Raw genomic sequence first — 22765 nt, forward strand, 5'->3', positions numbered from 1 at the left:
TTCTTCGCTTATTGGAGCTCTTTACTTTTCTTTCAAAAAACTTCTTTTATGATAAAAGTTTTTTTTTAAATTAATGAACATAAAGACAAAATGGATGAAAAGCAAGCAAGTGGAAATACTATTGATCTTGCCATAACAGATGTAGTCATTGAACCCAATAATAGCAAACTACAAAACGTATAATGAGCTTTTGGATGAAACTGTGATAAAAAATTTTATGACCGAAAGTGGAATAATGAATACTGTACTGTTTACGAAGTAAGAGAAAAGAAAAACTGCCTTGTCATGGGAGAACATGATGATTTGCCTTATGGAAAGGATTCGAAATATCCTAAGTTGTTAAGTGATATGCCAAACTCTTGGCCAATACCAGTGGTTCCTACTGTAAAATAATGCCAACTCAGAAAAAAATTAAATATAAATATGTAACCTTAGGTATTACTTGACCTCTTTATGGATTTCCAAGAAAGTACAAATTGTATTTTCAAATAATGCTAAATCAGGAATCAAATAAAGCTGCTCTTTTGTTACCACACTGCTTATTCTATACCTGTGATCTTGGTTAAGATCACCATGTTGTCTAAGGTAAAGCTCCATCTTTGAGAAGTCATCTATGCATTGTTATTTATTGGTCATAAATTGGATTTAAATGAAATAAATACAACATTTGATTCCCAAATTATTTTGTTTTCAGACATAATAGATCTAATCACTATTGCTGCTAGCCTTACCTATATGTATTTATTGTTTCGTATATCAGAAGGTTGCCCCCTCATCACTACTCCGCTTTTCACGCTAAAGTTCATTAGAAAGTTTAAAAAAGCTTCTTATTTTAATTGAAGGGAATTTGTGTTTCAAGAGTGTTTTTTAAAGATTATATACAAAAAATCAAATTATAGCACAAAAAACGAGGTATTGAGAAAAGATAAACTCCCATAATATACAAAAAAATATATTTTCATTTTAAGTTATTTTGTTGCTTCTCAGTTAAAGTGAAAAAATGTGTTTTTTAATTTAGTTTCTTATCATTTTTCTAATAATACCAAAACATTGATATTTCTCCATTCTAGAAAATTCCTTGAATCACAACTTTTCGTAAGTGAAGTACCCCCCCCCCCCCCACATGAAGAATATCCCCCGACAGTTCAATTTCCACTGAAATTCCTCTAAAGAAATTTTTTGCGAAAATTTTCAAATCATGTCAAATCCCTCTCCTTGGGAAATTTTTTCAGATATGCTACAAACCCAAATATATTATTTTATATCAAAATTCAAATCCTTCCTCTTCATTTTAGCCAAAAATAATATGTCTGAACAATTGGTCAAATTTTGCAACTTGAAGTCCTTTCACCAGAGTCTTTGTTGGATCAGGCCTCCGAAAAGACATATCTATTAGAACAAACAGGTATTCGGAATAGAGTGACTATTTCAAAACTCTAATCAGACGTTTTGAGTAAAGAAAGCCCGGGGAAGTGGGTTAACTGCCCTCCAGCCTTTTTAGTGGCTTGAAAAGGGCGCTAGAGCTTTTAATTTCAATTCGAAGAGCCTCTGCTGATCTTTTAGGATCATTTGTTGGATATAATTTCCCTTATATCGCCATAATTACCATAATATCATCACCAAACGTAAAATTATTCGACCTTTGAACTCTGCTGAAAAAATGGCTATCTCAAAATTTTGATTAGATGACTTTGGGAAATGGGCTCAGGAGGAGGAGGGGGCTAGTTGCACCCCAATGTTTTTTGTCACTTAAAATAACACTAGAGCTTTAAACTTCCGTTAAAATGACCGTCTTTCGATGTTCTAGGACCATCGATTCAATAGGATCACTCATGGAAAAAAAATGAACCTGGACCCTTGATTCACAAGGAACGAAATTCCGCATTTTTCTAGAAGCTTGAACTCTCTACAAGAGGATTTTCTGATATGCTGAATCTTATGGTGGGACTTCCATTACGATTCTTTGACTTTTAAAAGGTATAGCCCCGATTCTTTAAAAATGAGGCAAATTTTCTCAGACCCGGATATATTGATAAGCATTACTAAACTTAATTGATCTTACATATTTAGAATCAGTATAGTAACCCGACTTTTTTATGTATATATTGATGAGTAAACCTTGTTTATAAACATTTGGTTAATGTTGAAATACGTCACGTCTTACTACAAGTCGCTATCACCTATTGTTTGAAACTTCCGATGTTTAATGGATAATATAAAAGAAGGTATTGGAAACCCCGTTACGTAGATGACGCTATTGTTCGGTAACATTTGAAGAAAAGCCCATGACTTTAAGCTACAAATTCTGGAACTGGAGCTAAAGGACACTTGCAAAAAAAAAAATCAAGATTATGGAGAGCCCAGGCTTCTTGAGCTTATCAGATGATGTAATTTTGGAAATTTTGTGTTATTTGAGTTCAATGGATCTTCTTTCAGTTAGCAGGTAAGCCATTAGACCTATGTAGATTCTATTGGTTGAAGTAAAATCTGATTGGATAGCTTAAGTAGCTTGTTTTGGGAAATTTATGCAATTCCAGTGTCAGACCAGGTGATTACACTCTACTTGTCCCAAATGATACCCTCCCCCTTAGTGGTACCATGTGTATCCCTAATCAATGTGTTTCTATAGGCTATTTTGCATTTGCTAACATTTCGTTTTCTTTGTAAACTTTTTTTACCTATTATTTCAGGTCTGTTGGAAATATTATTTTAAAAAAATGATCTATGAATATTGATAGCAATTGAAGGAGATATGATAATGTGATAAGCCTAAGTAAAAAATGCTAGGCTATTAAAGTTTTATTGTTCCATTATTTCTGGTAAAGTTTTAGATGAGCTACTGTTTGCTATTTTGGAAAGTGGTTAGGTGAGAAAAATGAAACTTTCAGGGATGATCTATAGATCAAAGTGTGCTCTGGGAATGTAGGCTATTTTTATATCCCTAACTCTATCCCTCCTTCCCCTCTATGTAATGCTAATTACTGCTTATTTTCTAATGAAATTTTGTCCTATATCACTGTTAAAAGCATAAATTTATACTTACCTTGAAAAATTTGAGCTTTTAACCTTGTTTATAATTCTATATTCATTGATTAACTCTTGTAATAGGAGCCACATGTTTTGTCAATATCTGATGTTGCATCACCTATAGGCTACTAATACCTGATTTATGATATTGCCAAATAATTAAACTTGTCTATAGCTATGAATTGTCTAATTGCTTAAGGATACAGACCACTTATGAGATGTGAACTGCATCATTTAGGGTGGGACATACATTGTTTTGCCTAGCAGCAGATCTTAATTAATGGAAACTAAAATTGAGATGCTGGAATTATAAAAACACCAGGACTGACTTTAGAGTCTAAATTATACCCCATCAATTTTTGAATTATTGACTTGGTAGAAGTGATGAAAGACTTGAGAGCCAATACCTTGTTTAAAGAGTAAGGTATTGAGGAGGAGCCAATCCTCCTCATATAGCATAAAATACTTCTTTTTGGGAAAGACCACTTTTCTTTGGCATTCCAGAAAAATATGTAATATTTATGATTTATATATCAAGCAATAAGTTACATTTTTAGAATCAGAACACAATCAGCTTTTTGTTAACATGAGAATAAAACTGAGACACTGAAATAATATATACATCAAAATAGGATAATTAGTATTTCCAAAAAGAGGCCCTTCTAGGTAAGTCAATAAACTAAGAATTCTAGGTGTTTAGTCTTAAATAATTTTAATAATAAGTATATTGATGCATATCTTAGATTTTTAGCCATTCATTGACATATACAATTCTTGTCAATTCTTTTTTGGTAACAAGATGTGAGTGTTTGAGTTTTATCTAATTTTGAACAATTAGATGGTGGTTTTTTATCCTATGCAAAAATTTTTGTTCATTTTAAGTTTTAATGATGAAAAGTTTTTCAGCTGAAAAAACTTGTTTTCTATTTAATTTCTTATTGTTTTTTAAAATAATGCCAGGAAACTCACCTCAACCTCCACAGGAATCTCTCCCCCTCCCCAATAGAAGATCCTCTAGACAATTCATTCCTGGTGAAAATTTACCCCAGGCAATTACCCTTAACATTTCTATTATAGAATTATGTCAGCAAAGAGAAAGTACAACAAATAAAAAAAAAGGTTTTGTGGAGGAGTTCTGACAAGTTCCCTGAACAAAAAAATCGCCTGAGAACCCCCCCCCCCCCCCCCGAGAAACCTTGCTCCCCTGCAGAAAATTTACCCTCCCCCCAGCCAACAAATTTATACATACTTACCATTAACAAATACTATATGTAAAGAATGAACACATTTTATGACTTAAAGGCTTTTCCCAAGGGGACTGTGGGGGTCATGTTATCTCCAAAGGTATAGTTATTTGACCTTTACTAATCTAACAGAACAGCTGTCTTAAATTTTGATTAGAACATTTTAGAAAAAAGGAGGGATAGAAAAGGGTGGGTTGTTGCCTTCCAGTATTTTTGGTCACTTAAAAAGGGCACTAGAAATTTTAATTTCCATTTGAATGAGCCCTCTCCTGGTATTCTAAGACCATTGGTTTGATATAATCACCCTTGAAGAAAAAACAAATAAACACGCATCCATGATCTTTCTTCTGGCAAAAAATGCAAAATTTCACATTTCTACAAATAAGAGCTTGAAACCTTGACAGTAGGGTTCTCTGAAAAGCTGAATCTGATGATGTGATTTTCATTAAGATTCCTTGACTTTTAGGGACTGGGTTCCCCTTTATTGAATGTCAGACAAATTTTCTCTGGCTTGTAGCCTGTAATGGGTAATATTTTCTCTCTGCTATGACAATTTTCACCTTCTTTATCAACTTTATTACCAACTGAGCCATTTTAATGTTCACAGGCAACAATCAATGCACAACTTGTTTGAATGGATATTCAACAAGATGTATCAAAAATCAGTGTGTTTAGTTTTTATCAGATAATATCAAATAAACTGATTCTTGGTTTTGGTACATCTAGTTTGGGTTAAATAAAAATTTGAATAGTCAGATTATTGCATTGGGTTCAGTCTGTGAATAATTTTGCTTTAAAGACAACCTGAAATTTTGTGAAATCAAATTATGTGATAATATTATAGCCTACAATTTACCACAGATGAGGTAGTTTTAGCATTGTATTACAACCATGGCATGTTATTGAGGAGTAGAAATTGTCAAAAATGTGGCCAGGTGTGTGCAAAAACTGGAAAAATTTTCTGTTGCCAGAAAACTAGCTGTAAACTATACCTATTTGTGGTGGCTATGAAGTTTCCACAGATAAGCATAATTTTGCAAAATCAGTCTGTGATCACACATAGATGGCATATTAACCCCAGGAGAGAAGAAGTCATTGTTTAGATGGATGAAACCAAATTTGGCAAGCATAAGTATAATCATGGTCATATTGCTGATGGTGTTCTTGTATTTGGTGGAATAGAGCAAGGGACTGGAAATTCATTCATAGTTTCTCTACCTGATAGAAGTAGAGGCATGCTGTTAGGACATATACGAAACATCATCCTGCAAGAGATAACATTTGTCCCTGCATAGAGACCATAAATAAGAACAAATTAAGAATTTGAACTAGTTAAACAGCTTGTGATAACAAACTATGTGGAAGGAGCAACTTCCACTAATAATAACCATAATGCTAATGAATAGAAATTTTTAACAAAAACAAATTGATGTTCCCCCCCCCCCAAAAAAAAATGGGAACTAGCAATGTTTGGTGACTAGGGTTAGGGCATCAGCAATTTGACAGAGCAATTTTGGAAGCACTGTTGCAATTTTCCTTCAAAACAGGATTATTGCTTAGTCATGACTTGGAACATCATCTCTTGAAGCAGTGTTGGGAAATGCTTAAGTAATTAATTAAGTAAAAAGAATCTGAGTACTTGTACTCTACTTAAGTAAACAATTTCTAAAGTACTTAATACTTGTACTTAAGTAAAAAAAAGTTGAAGTATTTAGGGGTACTTAAGTACCCAAGTGATTTCTTCATGGCACAGAAAAATTTTACAGCATGACGCAGGGCCGACGTGATGAATTGAACTACCTATATATTAGCGGGTGAATGGATTTTAGTCTTTGAGAACAGCAGCTCCTGGCCCAATTGCTTAATCATGACTTGGAACATCATCTCTTGAAGCAGTGTTGGGAAATACTTAAGTAAAAGTACTTAAGTAAAAAAATCCGAGTACTTGTACTCTACTTAAGTAAAAAATTTCTAAAGTACTTAATACTTAAGTAAAAAAAAGTTGAAGTACTTAGGGGTACTTAAGTACCCAAGTGATTTCTTCATGGCACAGAAAAATTATTCCAGCATGACCCAGGGCCAGCGTGATGAATTGAACTACCTATATATTAGTGGATGAATGGATTTGAGTCTTTGAGAACAGCAGCTCCTGGCCTGGTGCAAAATTTCAAAAGAGGATGCTATCATGGTGGAACTTCCATGTATTTTAAACAGAAAGTTTTTGTGATAAATGGGAAAATTCAGATGTTCAAGTTAATGATAAAGAAAATGAAGATAAAGCATGCTAGAATGGATCATTCTCTTTTACAAACTTTGGAGAGATGCTCGATTCTCATGACAACCCCAAGTATTTCCAACTTCCTCCACACTTCAGGTGTGTCAGCCACACGCTTAACCTGCTTGTATCCACTGATGCTGATAAAGCCCTCTGGGATATTACATATAAGAGGCAGTACCACGCCACCTTTTTGAAGTGTATTGTTCTCTGGGATGCCATGAATAAAAGTTCAAAAGCTGCTGATGCTATGAAAGAGGTATATGAAAACTGCTTATAAGACCTGTGGTAACCAGGTGGAACTCGAAGTATGACAGTGTCAAAAGTCTGATGGATTGTCACAAAATTGAAAAGCTTGCTGACACATGTGATGCTTTGCAAAAACCAAGGCTAACTTCTCGTGATGTTGAAATTCTTGAAAAATACATGAAAATTATGGAGCCAGTAGTAGTGGCATTGGACATTCTTCAGGGGGGGAATGCTACTTTGGTACTATTTATCCTACAATCAAATCATTTGAAAGGAAGCTCAAAAAGCTGAAAGATTTGGCAAAGGTCAGCCAGCCTTTGGTACATGCTCTACTTGTGGTTCTCGAAAAAAGATTCCCCACGATCCTGGACGAGTGTTCTTCAGGCAAGAGACTACGTTATTGACACTGCAAGTCATCCTTGCTTCAAATTGAGGTGGTTTCCTGACAACCAGAAGGATTGTCAACTCTTGGTGGACAGAGTGAAAACGGTCAAAGATTTCAGAAGTACTGACTGGGCTGATAAAGGTAGCTTTTTGTCTGGAGATGAATACTTCGATCTTAGTGATAAAAAACAACTCATGGTAATTCTGGCACCATGACCGTGAAACCAATCCTGTGAAGGTGGAGGTTTTGTCATATCTGAATGAGAGGTGAAAGGAACTATCTGTGCTTGGAGTGTACCTAAAGGTAATGGAAAATTTCAGGAAGTACAACTGTATCATTCCTTTGTCTGCAGAACGACTTTTCAGTAGGCGGTGGAATTTTTACTCCAAAAAGAAACATGTTGGAGTTGGTATGTTTTAAAAGTTTCTGATGTTGAAAGGAGCAAGTAAGAAATTAAGTGAAGCTGTAATGAATGTTCTTTGTGAATTCTTTTCTTTTTATAACTTAACTGAAATAAAATCTGATTTTTTTCAGTGAAAAAAAAAAGCAAGTGCAGCAAAACTAGTTGCGAATTTTAGCTTTTCAATGTGTACTTTTCCGTGTCCGTTATCTAAAGGATCTGCAACCAGATTGATTTAAATCATTTTTTTCCAGGCCCTCCCTCAATCCAACCATATAATACTCGTTGTCCTTTAAGTAAGCTTCCTGTGCCTTTCATTGTCTCCGAACAGTCTAGATTTTTGCCTTAAACTTCTATTACAAATTATTGGAACACATATGAATCTTTTTTGATCAGTGTCTATCGCTATTAACATTAAAAACTAAAATCAAAGCTCTGCTAATTAGTAAATATTAATTTGTGAGTAGCTCCCGGTCCTTCAGCTATCGGATAAATATTGACAATAATTTTAATAAATGTTTTTTAGCATTTATTTTTTGGTGTGAGATAGGGTGAGAAGTGTGATGACATCTGTTTCTTCTGGGTTTGTTTGTTTCTACTGTTTGTATTGTCGCCCGGCTTTCGAGCCAGACTCCCTGTCGGGGATGTTATTTGAATAGTTTTAGATATGTATACTTAAAGAATAATAAAGAACTTGAACTTGAAGATTAGTTAAGGACCGCTAATTCCATTTCGCTAGAAAAACTTTAACAATATGTTGACTAGGAGCAATGTGTTTAGGTTGCTGAAGCAATATTTCGAATTGAGTTTTGCGGGCTGCTAATATAATTCTATTGAATATAGGAAGTAAGAGCAACAGCTTTTCAAACTGAATACCCATTTCTCTCTTCTCCTTTTTTTCTAAAATCATGAAAAAATTAAATTAAGAAACCATTGATGTGATCTTGAAAAGTAGAAAAAATATGAAAGAAGATTTAAACTAGCTGAATATGTTAAAAGTAATCAGATTTTAATAATACTCAATTCGGTTTAGGAAAACAACTAGCCGAACAGAATAGCATTTGAACAAAATACAGACCAAACAAAAATAGCATTTGAACCAGACCAGATTTCTGCCTATTGATTTCTGGATTTAAAGAAGGTATTTGACACAGGTTACCATTTGCAGTTATTATTTGACTTGGAAGAAATCAGTGTGACTGGAATCAGTTAGACATGGTTTTTGTCTTTCTTGAATAATTGCTACCAAATTTTGGTGAAGGGGTCTTTGACTTTGTTGGTCTTTGTTTCTAGGGGAACAACCTGCAGAGTATAACAGGGTTCTATAATAGGTGCTTTTTAATTTTGAATTTGTATTTATTGGATTGAGTGCTAATTGCCTAAGGCTGGTATATTCCTTTTCTAGATGACACACTTGTGCTTGAGCTGCTCCATCAGTTTATGCACCCTCTTTTAAAATCAGAAAGGCATTGACCAATTTTATTAAATGGGTAGACTTCATTATTTTGATACTAAGTTATACTAAACCCAGTAGCATCCAAATTTTTGGATATCTATTATTGAAACCAAGTTCAAAGTTTTCCAAATCTCTGAGGGTTCTTTACCAAGTGAAAAACCTGTGTCACAAAAACTCAAGTTTCTTTATTTTGCCATCTGTTGCCCACATATTTTCAAGGTTGTTCTATAGCCTATAGGCAATTAATTCTGTTTTCATATTATGAAAAACTCTAAGAAGTCCAAAATAAAGCTGTTAAACTTTTGTCACCTAAAGCTTTCATTTTCTTACTGATAACGTAGACGAATTTCATTTTAAGAGTCAACTCCCTAATATTTCAAAAATTAAATATGAGCAAGTTGCAATTTGTTAGATTTGTTTGTTATAAGGCTTGTGGTGCAGATTAGGTCGTACTGTTGGTTTTATAATTTTTTTTTCTTTGTCCTGTATTATTTTCTAATGTTTTTTTGCCACCCCGTTGGACAAGTTGTTTACTTCTCGGGGTGGCTGTTATTACTTTTTTTTTTTTAAATAAACATATCTCTCTATCCAAAAAGTTAGTATTTGATTTTTAAGCATTAGGATAATCTTCAGCCCTTTTCTGTGGATTGTTTTTTCTCCATTAATAGTGATGATACACAAGGATCATTAAATCTGGTACGCCCATTCAGAGACATGGCTATAACTTTTTTTGTGTTTATCACCAGGAGCCCTGCCTGCATGACCACATAGCAGTGTCTAAGTTGCCCTTCCATAAGTTTATCCAACCAGAAATATGACTACTAACAGTGCTATAGGTTGGTCTAGAGGAGTGACCCTTGAGAAAATTATAGGCTAGTAAACAACAGAGCATTGTACTGGATTTTGAGCGTTACATATTTTTTCTTTCTCCTATTTGTTTTGGTTTATCTTGCTGTGAGTCTCATTTTAAGGTATTGTTCTATTATGTGTTGCTTTCCCATTGAAGTAATGTTGCTGTTTAATTCTTTTTTTTGCCTTCATGCTTTTGGTGACTTAAATAACACGAAAACTACGAAATGTATGGAATGTTACAACGCTGAAATTCAACTATTATGTCGAAATTTTGACTGATGGATTTTGAGTTTTGACCTTGACTTGGTAATAGTTTTGGAAGCTTGTCTCCAAATGGTAGTAAGCATGAAATAAGTTATATAGAATAAATTTATTAAGTCATGAAGGATGGGGTAATTAGGCAGAGTGTGGGACTCATAATAAATAAGGGAAAATCTAAGTCTTGCTTTGGTGGAGACGGTACTAATTCTATAATTTTAGCTGCACACCTAAAAGGTGGAAAGTGTCTAATATTATATGCCCTTGTACAACAGATTGATGGAGACAGTGGTGAAATAGATGAATTTTACATACAACTCCAAGAACAAATATAAAAGATCTCAGGTAGAAATATTCTACTTTTACTAGGATACTTCAACGATAATAGGATACAACTAGGGAGTTAATGAAGTGGCGTTCAAAATACTTCGAAAAATTATCTCAAATACAAATACTCAGGCTCAGAAGTATTTAAATACGTATTTCAAATACTCATATACATGAATTTACGAAATCCAAAAGTAGGAGATCACACGTATCTAAGATTGATTTAACGTTTACTCATGAAAAATAAACAGATTGTTCTCGTAACATTATGGTAGAAGCAGAGAAGTGTCCACAAAATAGAAATAAGGTTACATAGGGAGATTATTAAACACTTTTATTGACTATTAGTAGAAGCATGTTTTCGAACCTTTGGTTTTCCAGCTTATTTCTTTTATAAGTGAGGATCGAACTGCCAACTGAGAAGATATGCTCAGCTGGTGCAGATGACGTAATGCATGTGTTATACTTTCTAAGAATGTTTAACACTGTTGGATATTCTAGGATAGACACTATACCTCTAGCATCTGTTACCAATGGATCACAGACAAATCTACTTATAAAGAGGAGTTACTCTACTCGTCCGGTTCTAAGTTCTGGCTCTCGACTCCTATGAACGAGAATAGGTTAGCATTGTTTGGTCATGGTATGATTCCAGCAGCTAGAGGGCATGGTAAGTTTCTGTCAGCAGTTCTTTCTAGACCCATAACAAGCATTCTCATCTCCACTACTATTGCCCCCATCATCGCAGTTTTCTCATCCTCAGGCACCCACCTTGCTTCGATAGCTACGTTTCATGACTCCCAAATTCGTTTTTAGTCTTAAGAAGGGAGGCAATTACGTGCCTAAGAAACAGCTTTTCTTGCCCTTTAAGATGGCCAAAGCTTTTTCCAGAAGCTCTGCGTCATTCACATGTTCAGCCAATAGCTTAATTTCAATACTTTTTTAGTCTTGGCACCTTTATTTCATCTTGTGCAATCATTAGTGTATGTTTCTCCTGGAAGGCTGTTACTCACTGTGTAATATTACACATCGAATTCCATCAGGTGCTATTTGGACGAAAATAGGTTGCTTCCCCATTGCTCCCTAAAATTGTCTCATGCTTTAGTACTCCGGCGAGTTGTATTCCGTAAGGCCTGATATTTTGTAGATGCTGCTCCACTAAGCCTTTTGTACAGCTCACATGCGAGAGCCTGCTCAGAATCTATGGTTGGTACTAAGTTCTGCATGTCGCTGCAGAAGCGTAAATGGCTGCATGTTGTTTAAAAGCCTTAAAAAAGTCACTTCTGTTGTCTGTTATAGTTTTGTATACTGAAGATCGTACTCTTCGTTTAAACTATTCAGCCGAAATGGATATGCAGCGTAATCACAAGTCCCAATAAATCCGCGGTATACTATAGCTGCAGAGCTCCTTGAAAGATCTGCCTTGAGCCAGTGAGCTGTAACACCAAGGTAGCTCTTGTTTGTTTGTATTCCAAATATCAGCTATCTTACGAAGTAAATCCAACGCTTTGAACTTGTCAAGCTGACTTTGCTTCATATTTTCAAAGATAGTCTCTATTCTCGGTCTGAGCATGTTCTGTAGCGTAACTATTGTATATGGTGCCGTACATGCTCCCAGTTCTCGGTAAACTTTTCGTTCAATGGTAATCACAGGTCTTTTTTCTTCACCTATGTAAATGATTATCTGATTTCTTGGTCAAACATTAAGATTGGTACTGAATGAAAGGTAGATATGCTGTTGTGACCTATTTTTGGAAATATTGTAGACTTTTGCCCCTCCCCCCCCGTCTCCATAGAAGTTTGCTAATTACGCTACGGATTAGGATTAAACCTTGCACGGTTTTTTTTCGTGCTAACAGCTTCTACTTGTAGCACAAACAACAAGAGCTGACATAGTGTCACAACTTCCTGGTTTGAGGCAGATCTTTCGAGAAGTAATGCAGCCATAGCCTTCCTCTAGTTTGTTGGGACTCATGATTACACTGCATTTGCTTTTCAGATGGATAGTGTAAACAAAGAGTGATATCCTTGTGCTTTAAGATAATCAAAATTTCTCCACATATCATTGGTGATGAAATCTATACATATTTACACATATCAAACAGTTCGTGGTAACGAACTGTAGTAAGGAGCGACCTGGCTCAATAGTAATCAAAACTCTAAATAATGGAATTTTGATACCAATAGCTATATCAAAAGAATCGAATTTCAATGCTGATTTTCAATATGTAAGTTTCATCAAGTTTAGTCTTACCCATCAAAAGTTACGAGCCTGAAAAATTTGCCTTATTTTAGAAAATAGGGGGAAACAACCTCTACAAGTCATAGAATCTTAACGAAAATCACACCATCAGATTCAGCGTATCAGAGAACCCTATTGTAGAAGTTTCAAGCTCCTATCTACGAAAATGTGGAATTTTGTATTTTTGCCAGAAGGCAGATCACGGATGCGTGTTTATTTGTTTGTTTGTTGTTTTTTTGTTTTTCCAGGGGTGATCGTATCGACCCAGTGGTCCTAGAATCTTGCGAGAGGGCTCATTCTAATGTAAATGAAAAGTTCTTGTGCCCTTTCTAAGCGACCAAAAAAATTTGAGGGCACCTAGGCCCCCTCCCACTCTAATTATTTTCCCAAAGTCACCATATCAAAATTCTGAGATAGCCTTTTTATTCAGCGTAGTCAAAAAACCTTATAACTATGTCTTCGGGGACGACTTACTCCCCCAGAGTCCCAGTGGGAGGGGCCGCATGTTACAAATTTTGACCAGTTCTTACATATATAATGGTTTTTTGGAAGTGCACAGACATTTCAGGGGGATTTTTAGTTTTGGGGGGGGGGGTGAAAAGAGGGAGATATGTTGGGGGAACTTTCCTTGGAGGAATTTGTCATGGGGGAAGAAAATTTTCATGAAGGGAGCGCAGGGATTTTCTAGCATTATTAAAAAAAAAATGAAAAAATAAATATGAAAAAGTTTTTTCAGCTGCAACTGTAAAGGTGCAGATTAGCTTACCTGTAGTGAAGGGTGCAGAAGCCCTATCGACAGAACCAAAGATGCGCGATGAGACGTGGTCTGTTTATATACTGCCTCCAATCGATCTATCTGTGCAACTTTACAGCTCAAATGATTGAATGATATTCAGTAAAAACTAGGGGTTTTCACCTGGAGGTACTAATCCACATTCTTAGTTTGAAATAGTTCTTTGTTTTGGCAGCTGCGACAGTAGGCTGTAACATGTCCTTAACAAAGTTTTTTTTTTACTTTAATAAAAAAGCTTTTCATCGGGAAAAGTCTCCAAAACCACACTTTCTGTTTTGTTTGAATTTGCTCGTTTTGAAATTTGTCGAATTTTGTAATTCCTTAAATCAAACCCTTGCCAATTGATGACCTCTACTAGAGACAACAAAGAGCCTCGAACTATGTATTTAGCAAAAATATATCTATTTTTGAAGTATTTTGTATTTCAAATACTGAAAACAGTATTTAAATATTTCAAATACTCAGCAAAAAATCTAGTTAAATACGTATTTTGGAATAAATGAAAGTAGTTTAAATCCGTATTTCAAATACATTTATTTAAGTACTTGAGATGGTATCCGACTGTCGGCCAATTTGCTGTAGGGAATGAAATAACGACGGTATTAGGATTTTACAATTTTGTAGTTAACTTACCTACCCTAGACCTTAGTTCCATAGGCACACACGTCGTCAGTGAATAGCCTCCAATCTTCCCTCAAGTGGGCCGCTGCGTAGATTTCCTTGCAATAACCTAATTAAAACCAATACATTGTTCAATCATGAAATGAAACATATGTTATCGTGGCAGCCTACTTGCATGGCCGGAAGACAGCTAAACTCATTGATAATATTTTTAGAAATTAAAGATTTGTAGAATCAATACAAGACGCTAGGGCGTATAGAAACGTTGTTGTTTGGATTAAAAGTAAATATTACCATCCATCAGTGGCCCAGGGTCTTAAGCCTGGAAAGATATATTCCAAAAAAATTGGATATAAAATTGAAGAGTTTAAGATATTGGAATATAGAATTTAGATGGAGTAATGTTAGGAAGATAGAGCATGAGAGTTTTTGGGAAGAGTGTTACAAAAATAGCTAAGAGCATTAGCTGAAGAGAGAAGAGTTTTGGATAAAAAGTTTGTGAGTGATAAATCTTACGAGAATAAGATAGAAATAAGAGAACTAGAGAAGTCATAATAAGTGGATCAAGAATATGGGTAATAGAGGCTATGGGTACAATATATCGGGATTTGGAAATGCCGGCATACGGCATAATATACATCACATGGACACTGAAAAATTGGCAGGTAGCAGATTGTCTGCAATCTATCGATTGTATACAGTATATCCGGGATTTGGAAGATGCTGGCATATGGTATAATATACATCACATGAGGACTTTGAAAAATTGACAAGTAGCAGATTGTCCGAACTATAACGGCTGAGTACGTCACATGATATAGAGCGTCAGGGGTGTGGAGGTCTGCCACTGTACTTCTGCGCAAATGGACCGTATTTCTCCACTCATGGTTTCTTTCTTTGTAGACAGAAAGCAGTGTTTCACCAATTTCGTTTGTTTTGACTCGTCGCCAAAAATGTTTTTTCTTATGATTTGTGTTAAGGGTAACTGTTGTACCGCAAAATAAACAGCAGCTTTTGAAATCGAGCTTCCTCGAATGGGGTCTCAGAAGACATCTTTCTTCAGTGATTTTCTCTAGCTCTGACCGTCTTTTTTGCTTGTGTAATTTTTCAAGCACTTTTTGTTCCTGCAATATGTGCGGCAATCAATGTGTACCCGACTTCCAACCGCACTTCAAAATCAGGGTTGCCACCCCGTGAAAAAAATCGCTACATTCTCTTTGCATATTTATGCAGAGAATAGAACAAATATTTACTTCCTCCCTGTACTTTTTGAATTGGTATCTTTGGCTTATACCCCGACCACTGAAAATTGGTTATCAGTGATCTAATCGAAATATTTGATTTTTTCTTTTTAATTTTCCTTTCCTTATGGATCCAAAACCCCAGTTTTTTTTCCCTAAAAAATAGAATTTTTTTTTTTTACTCCAGTTGAGCTAGTATAATTACTGGGACAATTTTGAAAAAGACCTTTTTATATTTTGATGGAAAAAATGTGTCCCACTCTCCACAAATTTCAATAAGCATTGGTCTTATTGCTTCTTTTGCATAAAAAATTAATTATACCGAAATCGCCCAAGAAGTAAAGTTATGTTAATCCTAATGGAATGTGCCAAAATATGATGAAAATCTAATACTTTAGATTATATAATAATATAATTTGGGCTATAAATTTCCACATTAGGGGGTGGATGGGTAAAGTAACCTAACTTAACCTTACCCCCACCCTTCTAATGTGCAAATATATAGCCTAAGCTATGCAACTCCAATGTATTCTTTCACCCGTTGTTTGTCTTTGTGGCTGTGAAACTGGTTTTCATAGATCATAAATTATCCTTATTATCCTCATTATCCTTAGCAAATTGTTCTTAGCATACTTTCATCCCCAAAACCTATCATGAGGGGCTGCGTTGGTCATGTGAAAGCTAAAGGTGTAGTTTTGGAACCTTTAAACTCTACTAAACAAAATGGCTATCTCAAACTTTTGATCGAACAATTTGTGGGAAACAAGGGATGTGGGGGGGGGGGGGGGCTAGCGACTTTCCGATCTTTTTGTTCTAATAAAAGGGACACCAGATATTTAATTTACCTTCAAATGAACCGTCTCCCGATACTCTAGGATTGTTGGTTGATATGATTGACCCTGGGAAAAGAAACAACAAATTAACACGCATCCGTGATTTTCTCTCTAATACAAAATTCAACACTTTTGCAGATAGGGGCTTGAAACCTCTACAGTAGGGCTCTCTGATACGAAAAATCTAATAGTTTGATTGTAATTAAAATTCTTTGACTTTTAGTTGGTGTTTCCTCCCTCTTTCAAGAATCGCACACATTTTCACAGTTTCTCTGCCTTTTATGGTTAAAACTAAGCTTAATAAATCTTATATGTTTGGAATCAACTTAAGAAGCTGATGATGCATCGATTGATATCAAAATTGTGTTTCTAGAGTTTGGGTTACTATTGAGCCTTGTAGCTCCATTTTTACAGATCGTTACCACAAACTGTTTGATATGTTTCCAAATAAATCCAAAAACTTGGAGAATAGGACGTTGTCTGCGCTTATTAGGCGTTTCAATTACAAATAAGAGAATTTTGAGGATTATCGGAACTCCGATTAGATATTAGAAGTAAAGATTAAAATCATTTGACAATTCCCAGAGTAGACGATCGCCCTCCCCCCCCCCGTCTACTCCCAACCAACTTCAGTCATCAAATTGCAATCGATTTAATATATCAAGTTATATTACAAATCTTATTATAAAAGGTACAAGTCCTATTTTCTTTTTCAATGATTTCTTTTTTTTTCGTTTAAAAAATTATATTTAATGTATACCTACCTTCTTATTTGTCAATGACTCCATTTCTGTTCTATTTGCAGGTGTAGAGGTTGTATTCATATCCACCATTCACTCCTCTTTCAAAAGTTTTTACAGAAGAAAAGCTAATTTAGAACTGATAGATTACAGAGAAAAAAAACATAAATATGAAGACAAAAATTCGACCTGAGCAAATGTTGTGAAATAGGAAGAATAGAACATTATTGCAATTTTGCGATTAACTACGTCCGTCTATTATCTTGATGATAACGCTCTGGGGTCTATGTCTGATATGGACGTATGGTGCGAAATCAGTGGTGTATTTGCATAAATGCTAATCTGGAACATATTGGGAACTGTAGTGAATCACAAAGGGGCAAAGCAAATTATTCTTAGCATACTTTCATCCCCAGACCTATCGTCAGAGGCTGCGTCGGTCATTTTGAATCTAAAGGTGTAGTTTTGGAACTCTTCAAACTATGCTAAACAAAATGGCTATCTCAAACTTTGATCGAACAACTTTTTTGGGAAAAAGGGATGTGGGAGGGGGGGCTAGTAACCATCCGATCTTTTTGTTCAAATAAAAGGGACACCAGAAATTTTAGTTTACCATCAAATGAGCCCTCTTCCGATGGATCGTTGTTTCGATACGATCGCACTTTGAGGGCAGAATTGTCAAGTATGGAAAAACAATCTATTTCCTGTTACCAATCAGTGCTCACGGAAAGCACTTTTTTTTAATTATTGCGATCCCCATTTTTATTTTCAACGAAAATACCAAAATAAGATATTCTTCCCAGTCTATTGATAAAGGTATCATGTTTAGATTAATAACTGAGAAAATGTTTGAACAGGTCCATTTAGTCCCAAGCTTAAGTATTACGAAAACATGTTTTATTTAGCTGATGGAAAGGCTTAATGAAGGCCCTGTATGGTATTCCAGGCTAGTACTTGAAAGTGATTAGTGCTTTATACAAGAATGACATTGATATGGTTAAGGTTTACGTTTCCTTTGGTTGTTGTTTGTGTGTTATGTTTCTGTAGTTCTATGGTTTTGGTATTTCAACATAAGACAACAATGTTGGTAACATTTGGTAACTGAGGCTCAGCTTTGCCGATTCACTCACTATTTTTTTTTTTTTTTTTTTTTTTTTTTGTTAAAAATGATGTTGCAAATAGACAAAAGCATCAGAAAATAGGAAAAATTTTCACATTTTAGATTGTTCTTTAAGAAATGTCTCAGACATATTAGGATTCTGGCTTGGTCTACGGATAGATCTCAATCTTATGAATCCATGCTCAACAGTACATTTATCCTTCCGGTCCAAATTACAGCTGAAGGTTTTTCCAATGGTGTCAGTTCGCTGAAGTGTAGGAAGGAGGCAAAACTTAATTTTTCAAAATCTTTGAAGGAGGGCAATTTTTTTTTTTTTAGATATTTCAATGGGAATATCAAAAATCATTTTAAATGAAATTACAAAAGAAAAACTGATCTTCAAAAGACAAGAGGGGAAAATCCTGGGAAGGCAACATCTGAGTTTTAGATAGCAGGTGAGGTTGAGGGACGCCTCTTCCTATTGTAAAAAGACGAAGAAAAGATAGCATCAAGTCAGAAGTGGAAACTCCTCTACAGTTAGATTAAATAAATGCTATGACTGTCCTAGATAAAATGTTAGCGAAATAAACGAATTCTTGGAGGCTTTGAAGGTTCATTTGGCGAGAATAGGTTTGGAAGTTAATGCTGAGAAGAATAAGTCGCCTTAAATTGGGAATAAATGCGTATTAGGAGGTGGATAATACGACAATTAAACAAATGAAAAGCTTCGCTTACCTATATTGTATTAACAGTAAAGACAACGGCTACGGTGAAGATCTTTCTCCGTTGAGAAAGGTTCGGAAGGATAGAAAAACAAATTTTAGAACCCAGACTAGGATACGAGATGCTATGTTAATGATGGTGGTTAAGTATGGTTTTGAAGCTTGGGTGCTTAGAAACGCTGAAGAAGATACGTTAGAAATTTTCTAAAGGAACAGTCTAAGGACAGTTTTTACTTGTTTTAATGACATATCAAACAATAAGCTGTATAACAATGTGTTTCCCTTCCATTTTCTAGGGCTATAATGAAAGAAAGTTTAAGATAAGTAAGTCATGTTTTACCGATAGAAGGTAAAACATGAGCTGTTTTACCATCAGCTTTCCAAAAATCATTTTTTTGGCAATTCTTCAGAAGCTAAACCAAAAGTAAAACTTTTTTGAATGAGGTGCCAGAGATATTAAGGGAGGAATCAAAGCTGTCCGGAACTTTTTGCGAGGGCCTGGAGAATGAGCAAGCGCAGCTGTGTTGGACTGAGGGAGCTCAGTCAGTAGTGGTATGATATTACCAATGAACTGTAAAAATGTAGACCAGTTCGATTAAGTCCAATGAAAAGGCAGTAGAAAAAAAAAAATCAGAAAGAAAATCCGTAATTTGGTTTTGACTATAATGCAACAATCTTCGGGTGAAAAATGAATCCGCAGTTTTGGGGGTTTTGTTGGGGTACTTCTTCCAGGAGAATGCTTTTAAGTGTATTGTATTGCAGACTAAGTTAAACCGTCATCTTAAAAAGATATTCTGTATTTCATTACAAGTAATTTTATTGTCATTATTATTCATTTTTTTTTGGAATGTAATTGTGAATTTACAAAGTTAAGAATCAAGCAAGACTTTAAAACCTTAAAAACTGGTCTTCTGAAAAGCTTGGTTTACTTTTAGTTCTACCAAACGATGTCCCAGAGACAAATCAGGCCATTTTGAATACAAAATTGTTGTCAAGTGTCACTTTTTAAGTGTCGTTTTCATACTAATGACCTTATCTTTGCCGGCCCAGAAGCATTCGTGAGAGGCGAAGTGCTCAGTAGGATTATACTAGAAAACAAATAACAAAAAATGTTTTAATAAAAAAATGGATAGGTTAGATGTTGCTACTGATAAGTTGAACCAGAGAGAAAAAATCAGTTCTATAGCAGGAACACTCCTTCGAATGCACGCGTTGTCTTTACAATTTTTTTCAAAGAATTTAATGCTAATCTTGCAAAACTTTATGCTATTTGTTTATGTTACTTTCTTAACACATGTTTTCGTATCTCTATTCTTGTGCATTTTCTTTTAAATTCCTCGGATTGCAGTTTTGTTTGTTTTTTTTTTATTAGTAGGACTACTTGTTTTAAAAATAGTTTGTTTTCTATTTCTTTTAGGTGCTGCAGACGGTTAGGACAAATTTCACATGACAAAAGTCTGTGGAAAAGAGCAAAATTCGATAAAGCATTACACGCAATGGAGCTGAAGAAGGCTATATCTTTTCTTCATGAAGGGACCAAAAGTGTGGAAATCCGAGGTTTCAAGAAAGTAAGGGATTCTAAAAAGGCATCATATATGTCTCTTACAGCATCAATTTTTAATGAAATTTCCAAATATTGTCCAGAGTTGTCGGCTCTTAATTTGACGGAGCATTACATCAATGGAAAATTATTAAAAGTAACAGATTGGCCAGAATCTCTTCGGTCATTTACCTTAAGCTATTCTGAGATACTTTTCCCACCAGAAAGAAAGAGCTACTTTCACAACATGTGCGCTGTATTACCAAATTTAACTTATTTGAGTTTTGAAGGCAGCTCTGTTGATGATTCAACTTTAATGCCAGTTTCTAAACTAGATAATTTGAAAACATTAGTTCTGTGGAAATGTCGGGAGATTGGAAAATGCATTGCGTATATTGCTGTCTCTGCATTTGGTTTCAAAACACTCGAGACGCTTGACATACGACTCACTCAATTTCATGATAGCACTATTCATGCACTGAAAAGAGTCGAGAGCATCAAAAATCTATATATTGATGCTGAATACCTAGCTGAATGTGGTGCTCATGAAAGTGACGCCATTACAGACAGATTTTTGTGGATTTACAGAGATGTGCCTTCAAATTTAGAAGTGTTACATATAAAAAACTGCGAAATAACCGATAAAACCCTAGATTATCTTCCAACAGCATGTCCATCCCTCAAAGAGCTGAATGTAGAAGGGACAGAAATTACTCAAAATGGATTGGATACACTTAAAAGATTTATGCCTAGTTGTAGAGTTATCCATAACCTTTCCGAAAATGAATGGTAATAAGCAATTATGCAAAAAGGTCATTGTTCTAATTTGGGGATGAATCATCCATGAAACCAGGGCCAAGTCTGAAGCTTGTTGGATTTCAGCATTAGACAAGAAACACTAATTTGTTGGATGTGCTTGGGAATGTGTTTCCAAAAATACATTTTTATATCTTGTAAGAGGAAAAGTTACGTGATTTTTCACTTTGTATAGCTGTACACAGGATCATACCTATGATAATATTTCAATGGGGAAGGGGGTGCTTAAGCCATTTTTAGAGACAGTGAGCCTCAACTTTGGAAAAGTCCTTCTTTGTCAATTGAATAACCAAATATTATGTATGTATTTATGTTCCGGGTCAATTTAAGCGCAGTAAACTCTTTTCACATGTTCTCGCTCTGAAATGTAACATAAGAAGAAAATAAAAGCAAGTTTATAAGCCTGACTTGTTGTCATCATATGCGTTATTACTAATTAGTGCTTATTTAACTTTTAACTGTAAAGATTACTTTGAGGGAGCATAACAGAAAGGGGGGCTTCATTGTTCAAATTGTCTGACCAAAGTAGAACAAAATGTATTCAAATATAATATTACAAAATGTAACGAAAATGAATTCCTTCCGTAGTTGTCATTAGAGGAAAAGATAGAGAATGAAGTCCCCTGCCCAGAGGTTTCCCGTTTTGCACAGATGTGTCTTAAATAATAATGGAAAATTGGACGTCTTGATAATCTTAATGGCTTTAAGGTTGAAAAAATGCAAAGTCGCGACCAATGTGTATTTGAGTTATTGTTATCTGTGTTTGCTCAAAAGAATCCAGAAAATGAAAAATGACCCCCCCCCCTTCACATAATTTGGTTCAAGTCCTCTCACCCCCTCCCACTTTTAAGAGAATTTCTTGATACGGCTGTGGTCATTATGCTGTGTGTTCTGAGCATAGGTTGTTGTGTATTATTTCTCCCGCCGTGTAACGTCATAAATGAGAGGATCAGTTGCTGGTTCGGTTAACTGCATAAACCAAACAAGGACGGAAATGGAGAAAGGAAATGCATTGCTAGTTTTGGTTATTACGCAGCGATCTTTTGGTGGGAGAATTTTTCTTTTTGTTGTTGAACCATTTTGGTTCAACATTTTGGTGTATTTTAATTAGTATGATTTTGGTCGCATTGCCTTTAGAAAAACGGTTTAACTTTCTTGGACCAAAATGTTTTGTTTTTATTTTATCTTAAGGTATTTTTTCTTACGGATCTGCATAGTTAACAGTCAATTGAATGCTTTAATCCTAAAATTTTTAAGAAATACTATCAAAATTGGAGTAAATCCATTTATTTTCTGAATGGCTGAATATAAACCGAAAGTAAGAAGATATATTAAGCTACATATGAAACTAAAATATAAACAAATAAGTTCGTGGTCTTTAGCGGTGTCTTAGTCATGCTAATCACACCTACGGAGTCAAACACTCAACAATACAATGTCCTTGGAATGAGGTCTTCGTGGATAATCATAAAGACAGCGGGGCCTACGGTAATTGTTTGAAGACGAGGGGCATCGGTTTTAAAATGGCACATTTACAGAAAGGTTTCATATTTACATCTCCCTTTTGTTCCCATAAAGTGTTGCCTAGTATTGGTCCAAGACTGGTTTTTTTCCCTCCAGTTTTCATTTTGAATATGTGGTCTTG

General features: G+C 35.1%; 1 protein-coding gene across 1 annotated transcript; it reads left to right on the plus strand.

Moving 5' to 3' along the window:
- The first annotated feature begins 2265 nt into the window (after window positions 1-2265).
- On the plus strand, window positions 2266-21285 carry LOC136034721 (uncharacterized). The gene is made up of 2 exons (XM_065716083.1): window positions 2266-2443; window positions 20182-21285. Exons 1-2 carry the CDS (start codon window positions 2352-2354, stop codon window positions 21095-21097), a joined length of 1008 nt encoding a protein of 335 aa, XP_065572155.1. The 5' UTR covers window positions 2266-2351; the 3' UTR covers window positions 21098-21285.
- Window positions 21286-22765: the final 1480 nt, after the last annotated feature.

This window comes from Artemia franciscana, chromosome 13, assembly GCF_032884065.1.
Source record: "Artemia franciscana chromosome 13, ASM3288406v1, whole genome shotgun sequence".
NCBI lineage: Eukaryota > Metazoa > Arthropoda > Branchiopoda > Anostraca > Artemiidae > Artemia > Artemia franciscana.

What these genes read in the sequence shown, in the direction of transcription:
- LOC136034721 (XM_065716083.1), top strand. Translation starts at nt 2,352, where the DNA reads ATGGAGAGCCCAGGCTTCTTGAGCTTATCAGATGATGTAATTTTGGAA. An exon ending in GATCTTCTTTCAGTTAGCAG is followed by an intron (nt 2,444 to 20,181) that starts GTAAGCCATTAG and finishes TATTTCTTTTAG; the next exon opens with GTGCTGCAGACGGTTAGGAC.